Below are 7614 nucleotides of genomic sequence, written 5' to 3'. Positions count from 1 at the left end.
TCACCAGTGGATGCCTGCTTCAGCCTGACTACACCCGTTCTAGTCTTAGCCAAACTCACTGGGAATCTTCCATCCTGCCATATCAACGTCATGACTATGCAGGCATTCCCAGACTTGGTTTTGGCAGACAAGAGGTTCTACATCAACGAAGACGTAGACCTCATACTTGGAGGAGACATATATCCCCAAATTATACTGAGCGGTCTGAAAAAGAATGTACTAAATACACTTTTGGCCCAAGAGACAGTGTTCGGTTGGATACTAACCGGTCGCATCGAAGCACCGAGTCCAACGTAGAGCATCATGTCATTCTACAACGAGGTTGCGTTGGACAACCAGTTAAAAGCTTTCTGGGAGGTAGAAAATGTTCCCAAAAACAAAATGCTTAATGAAGAAGAAAGGTATTGTGAACAATTATTTAAGGACACAACAAAACGTGATGAAAGTGGAAGATATACAGTTTCGCTACCATTCAGGCAGGATTACCCTGAGAAGATTGCATTAGGACCGTCCCTAAAGCGCGCATGTTCACAATTCTTCATAAATGAGGGGCGATTACTGAAAAACCAAGAGTTAGGGAAAGAGTATGTTCGGGTGTTATCCGAATACGACACGCTTGGACATATGAGAAAAATTAAAAATAATGTACCATCCGACGATTCGGATAATTATTTCCTGCCCCACCACGCCGTTGTAAATGCGGAAAGTACCACCACCAAGGTGCGCGTCGTCTTCAACGCGTCAAGTCCTACAGCAAATGGCATTAGTCTAAACGACATACTCCACCCAGGACCAGTACTCCAAGCAGACTTGCCTATTTTAATTTTAATTTAATTTTTCGTCTGTTTTTCCACTAAGGCCATCCACTTAGAAGCCACTAGTGACCTTAGTACCCCAGGCTTCCTCGCGGCCTTTTCGCGTTTTATCGCGAGAAGAGGATGTCCGAAGAACATCTACTCCGACAATGGTACGAACTTTGTCGGAGCTTCCAGATCTCTACGATCGGAATTCAAAGCCTTCCTGGCAGAAAGCCGAGACAAAACAGTCTCCAAGTATAGCCGTCAAGCATTAACTTGGCATTTTATTCCCGCTGGCGCTCCACATATGGGCGGCTTATGGGAAGCGGGAGTGAAGAGCTTCAAAAGCCACTTCAAAAAGATCGCTTCTCCCCACAAATATACTATGGAGGAGTTCCAAACACTTTTGTGCCGGATTGAGGCGTGCCTCAACTCGCGCCCTCTCAGTCCGGGGTCGAATGACCCAACGGACCTGGAACCCCTAACTCCAGGACATTTCCTAACAGGCAGCCATCTTCTGGCGCCGCCAGAACCGGATGTGAACGAAAGCCCGGCCTCCATAATAAATAGATGGCAGAAGCTCAAAGCCCTCCATCACACTTTCTGCAAACGATGGAAGGTGGAATATCTATCCGAACTTCAAAAACGAGTGAAGTGGAAGCATCCCAAAGAAAATATAAAAGTGGGAGATCTCGCTGTCCTCAAAGAGGACAACTTATCTCCCACCGAGTGGAGGCTAGGTAGAGTCGTCGACGTACACCCCGGAGAAGATAACCGAGTACGTGTAGTCGACCTCTTTACCGAGAAGGGTCAAGTCAGACGACCTTTGGTCAAACTGATCCTTCTTCCCAACGGAGGAGACGGATTGCGAGAAGGCCAATAGCTCCTCGTAACAATCCCTCCGTTCCCCTCCCTCACTCCCTGCCGAACTCCACTTCCCGATCGATAATCCCACAAAAACCCAGCGCTCGCCCACCGAGGCCAATCAACTAACCTAACGCAGATTCGATATCTGCCACAGAACCGAAGGGCATTCGGCCTACTAGATTTTAATTTTTAAAAACCAACCCACAATTCACCCGCTCTCCCAGAGCGAGGACAGCAAATCAACCCAACTTCACTCGCTCACCCCGAGCGAGGACAACAGAAAAGCCTACGACAGAAGGGCGAACCGATCTGCCAGAGAATCTATTCATATTTTTAAATTTCAAAAAAAATCAAACCCGAAATTCACTCGCTCACTTCGAGCGAGGACACCAGCACCCTAATGCGTGCCCACGGTCTGCCACAGAACTCTTTATAAATGATAACCTTTATTCTCGTAATATTATATCCAATACATACTATATATGTAAATCTACTCACTAAGATTAAAATTCAGGCATACACTAACTGGAGAATGGCCGCATTTTTAGTTGGTTGTTGGAGAATCCAAAAAGATGGTTTAAAGCAGCCTTTCTCTCTTCTGAAATCATTTGAAATTTGCCAGGCTAGGTATACAGGAAGAGTAATCCTTTTGTGTTCATAGGTATAGAAATTCAAAATTGCTGAGTGGGCATTAGCTCTTAAATGGTGAATCGGATTAAGAAACCATGGTAAATAGGGTCTATTCATCTTCCCGATTTTATCAAATCGATAAAACGAAATAAATATGCAACATAATTAGACATCAGTAAACTCCTTTGAATATTTTTCAATGCTTGAAATAAGAAGATCTTCCTCTTCATAATCTACAAAGCTACTGACATCATTGACCCATGCCGTGGGGTGTATACCAAACGAAATCCCGATACCCATTCTAACACCAAGGGTAGTAAACCAACTAAACAGCATTTCAACTTTTATCGGGATCTTTATATATACGTTGTGGAGGGCAAAGACATTAACTAACACTACTATCATTAAACCCCCACTATGTACAGATATACCCATCCTAAGTGCATAGAGCGCAGTGGCTCGTGCATCAGGAAAAAATAACGAAAGAGCCGAATCTCTGAAACGAACGAACATCGAAAATGATTCTTTAAATAATACTTTTTTTTGAATACACTTGTACGCACAGCTTACACAGTTATATTTATTAAATTATCATTGAACAGGGTATTGAAGCATTACTAATTGTGGGGTTTTAGTAGATGAAATGGAGAAGAAAACCTAGCCCGTACGAAATCCATACAATTTTAGGTACCCCATTAGTGCAACTTACCCTTCATTTGTTATCATCAAGTCCATCTTCGGTCCAACGTTCATCATGTACTGTCCCTTTCACCAGAGAGATCATCTCCCCGCGCCAGCCGAGGGCGGCCGACACGTTTCATTCCTTCACAATGTTTGGTTTTCATTTGTCGTATGCGCGTCTTGCCTAAAAAGTTACGCCTGTTATAAATCTTGCACACCATTCAGATACAATATTCATGGAAGTTGAAATACAAATACAAATTCGAGCACCGCTCGTTTTTTATTTACCTTTCAAAATTAAAGCTCCACAACCAATTACCATTCGTCAGGATTGCCCGAAAACAAGGTTGGTTCTTGGTTTACAGCCCATATAAAGCTACGTAATCAAACTGGACTTAACTCTCGCAGATCGATATCATCCAACCTTACAGTGGATCATATAAACGTAGTCCTAGTGTAGAAATTGTTTTTTGTTCCCGAACCACTTCGTCCGGCCACCGCTGTGGACTCTCCCGGTTGAAGCGTGAAATACACACGCCGGAAAACTAAATTGTACGTTTTCAAAGGTCATCTTGCCACACGGGGGCGTTTTTTTTTTTGACAATATACCAATGTGTAGTGGAATTGCCCATTACCGATCGAGTATTCCCCAACCACGTTGCGCTGCTCCCACGCCCTTATTGAGTTCAGTATAAAAGTTAGATAAATCATTTATGGATATCGCTGAATAACCAGAGTCTAATATGAAAGAAGTCAATGCACCATTCTGAAAAATTTCTTAAGGATAAACTGCAATTTCCACTTGTACAACTATCACTGATCTTTTCTACTTCCCAACTTTCATATGGGAGACCACCGTATACTTTTTTCCTTGTGAAGTTTCTGAATGAATAGCAGCTACACCGTTTACAGCATGTGAGCCGACAATAGACAAATGCGCCATATTAATGCGCTTCCTACCATCCTCCTCTACCAAAGACATATGACGCATACGTTCAAAGTCGCCCGGATATTTTTTGGCTACGTTTTCCATGAATAGGAAATTAATATGATAGATGATTTGTAGATGACGTGGCAGAATTGACTCCAACAATGAAACGGGCCAGCGTTCCAAAGCTTCGGGCAATACGGTGTGATTTGTGTAGCCGCAGGTACGTTTAGTTATATCCCAAGCTGTACCCCAATCCAAATTCTCCTCATCAATAAATATACGCATCAACTCGGGTATAGCCAGTGAAGGATGAGTGTCATTCAATTGGATGGCAATTTTATCGGAGAAATGATCGAAATGATGACGCACAGTTTCGCGTGAGCCAAATTTGGAATTTTTGTAACGACGTACAATGTCATGTAAAGTGGCAGCAACCATGAAATATTCTTGCTTGAGACGCAATGCCTTGCCTTCGAAGAAGTTGTCATCGGGATAGACTACACGTGTAATGTTCTCAGCGAGATTACGGTACAATACGGCTTGAATGTAGTCACCATTTTTGAAGAATTTCAAATTGAAGTCAACAGGACTCTTAGCAGACCATAAACGCAAAGTATTCACGCGATTGTTACCATAACCAGGTATGGGAATATCGTATGGCATAGCATACACAACCTGTGTGTCCACCCACTTCTTACCCTCAGGCGTATCAATAACACGTCCATAGAAATTAACTGGTTTCATAAATTCAGGACGTGCCTTTTGCCATGGGTTACCAAAACGTAACCAGTCATCAGACTGCTCCTGTTGCTCACCATTCAAGATCGTTTGCGCAAATATACCATATTCGTAACGTAAGCCATAACCATAGGCCGCAATACCAAGAGTAGCCATTGAATCCAATAAACATGCCGCCAAACGTCCCAATCCACCATTTCCCAAACCAGCATCTTCTTCAATATCCTCAAGCGCTTCAATATCTAAGCCCAGCTGATACATAGCCTCTTCACATTCACTTTGAATGCCCAAATTTATCATCATATTTTGTACCTACTGAACGTCCCATACAGTACTCAAGTGATAAATAGTAGACACGTTTAGGATCCGTTTCGTAGTACATCTGCTGGGTGCGTATCCAACGGCCCACCATATTATATTTCCTTGTGAAGTTTCTGAAATTTTGCTATTTGCAACGATTTCAATGATAGATAGGCAAAAGAATACACGTTTTATAACTGCATCGTTCTTATTAGTAAATTTACTTTCTGTGTACGACGTAAGCTTCTTATAGGACCATTCGGCTGATGTATTTTGTGTTGAATTACAAAAGTTTATAATATAAGGCAAGGAAAATTGTACTGCACAAGTCCAACCGTTGTTCGCCCTTCGACCAGATCACCTCGTTTACGCATTGCAGTTGCATATTGAACGGATGCCAATCTCCATTTTGTACCCTTGCCCGGTGGTAAGCTAGGCGCATAAAACATGCGACGTACATTTATTGCAGAAAATCCTGCACCTTCTTCTAATTCCTGTGTCATAGTGCGTATATCCACGTAAAATTGATCCAGCTGCGGATCGGCATCACTCAAAAGTACACGAGTGAGTTTCTTAGCATGAGCTCGTTCCAAATGTTGCAATACATCTGGAGTATAAGGCAACCACTTTCCATTAGCACACTTACAATCCCACACGACTACTGCATGGGTGGTCGTCACTGCCTTTGCACTACTAGCCGCATTTAAAATGCCTACACTACCACCAGTTCCTCTTCCACCGCCTACACCAATGAAACCATGACCTGCCATTAACGCAAGCTCACGCCGCACCAAACCTTATTGTCTATTTGTTCTATTTCACCGCTTCATAGCCAGTTAAACTAAGCGCAACTTCTTCATCATTTGAATAATTCTACAAAAAAAAAAAAAAATCGAACACCGCATGTGAATCACAAGATAAACATGAAAACCCAGAATGGTGGCCTTGCAATTTCTGATCCTCCGAATTTTAAGATTTGTCTCGGTTACTAAAACCAAATTCATAACATTAACACCACTTTTCGATTATGAGAAACTTATGCGTTTATAGTGCAAAAATACGTCGTAAATAGTATTCTTTAATGGACACCTGCGTTATATATATATATCGTGCACTTTGGTTATACAAATCTGAGGAAAAATTGTTTTTATGTGTTTCATTGCGTTTGCTATTGAAAATTTACAAGGCAGATAACCCTTTCCGTCTGATGCTGTGCCAGACTTGGTGTGCATTTGATGCAAATGGTAACCTTCGTATGCTCATGGCCTAAAAACGATGTATGTGGGTTATTATCGTAACATACGCCGGATATTTACTGAGACCAAAAACCTGCAAAGAAAAAATCCATTAATACAAATGCTTAAATGGGCATCGCAAAAAGGTGACAACTACCGGCGCGGCCGACGCCGCTGTTGGAGCACCCCTTTGCGATGCCGGTACACACAATAAAAAACAAAAGAAATGCGATACTCCATCAGTGTACATAGCTCCAACTCCCAGTGGACCACCACCATCAGCCACCTGAAAATAAGAGAAAATTCATTAATTATTAATTTCAGTTGGAAAATATTTTGAATTATATATGAATTACCAATATTAAATACTTACCCTTTGCTTTGCAGAATTAAGCTAAACTTCCGTGTGTGTACGATGGCCACGCGCCGTAGTAAAAAGAATGAAGAAACGGAAAAAATCTTTCGATTAGTACCGTTTGCTTCAATTCAGAGGAATTTACATTCTATACACGGGTGTGTATGAATGTGCACAATATGTTTGTCTTTGCGGCTAGTAAATATTTACCAGTGCACGGACCTTTTTAAAGGCAAAATATTGGGAGACGAAAAATGGTAGTAGAAGTTTCATGAAAACGATAACTACGGTTTATATTTGTAACAAAAATTCCCAATTCATTGTAAAACAAACAAATCACAAAATAAATCACATACAAATATGTCTAACTACCACAACAATTTTCCAATGAACTAAAGATATTCCCACAAAACAACCGATTTCGGCATGTTATTCGGAAAAGTATTCACATACCAAAAAGGTTGACAATAGCGCCCAAATTTTTTTGCGGCTCCGTTACTGCATTTATTTTACAAACAAATTTATTTCCGTTTTCCATTTGTGCACAACTTTGTCCAAATTTCGTTGGGGTGGTTAGTGTAACCGCTTAATATTCATTTATTTAATAGATTCTTACCTTTAAATTTTATAAATCAGTGCTTAGTGTATGTCTTTAGAAGGCCCGTGAAGAATTACAACCGAAATCACATTCACAAATTAAACAAGTAAGGACGGGACATTCTTCGGCTGTGCCGAAGACTTCATACCTTTCATGAATGGGGCTGAACAATAATCTTATCCCATTCGTAATCTCCAAATAATGCGCTGTATAAGATAAGAAATATATAGTGAACAGATGTACATACCTAAACGATTTTAAGATAAATATAAAACAAGTAAGGAAGGCTAAGTTCGGGTGTAACCGAACATTACATACTCAGTTGAGAGCCATGGAGACAAAATAAGGAAAATCACCATGTAGGAAAATGAACCTAGGGTAACCCTGGAATGTGGTTGTATGACATGTGTATCAAATGGAAGGTATAAAAGAGTATTTTAACAGAGAGTAGGCCATAGTTCTATGGATGGACGCCATTTAGG

At 41.2% G+C, this 7614-nt stretch overlaps 1 protein-coding gene across 1 annotated transcript; it reads right to left on the bottom strand.

Annotated features, from left to right (window-relative positions):
• Positions 1 to 3645: 3645 nt before the first annotated feature.
• On the bottom strand, positions 3646 to 5233 carry LOC137235498 (glycogen phosphorylase-like). The gene is given in 2 exon segments (XM_067758508.1): positions 3646 to 4959; positions 4961 to 5233. Coding segments are annotated over 2 exon segments (1254 nt in total). The 5' UTR covers positions 5057 to 5233; the 3' UTR covers positions 3646 to 3801.
• Positions 5234 to 7614: the final 2381 nt, after the last annotated feature.

The sequence above is a fragment of the Eurosta solidaginis genome, chromosome X (assembly GCF_040869045.1).
Source record: "Eurosta solidaginis isolate ZX-2024a chromosome X, ASM4086904v1, whole genome shotgun sequence".
NCBI classification, from domain to species: Eukaryota; Metazoa; Arthropoda; class Insecta; order Diptera; family Tephritidae; genus Eurosta; species Eurosta solidaginis.
The sequence above is the reverse complement of the archived record's forward strand: the minus strand, read 5'-3'. Positions and strand labels throughout refer to the sequence as shown.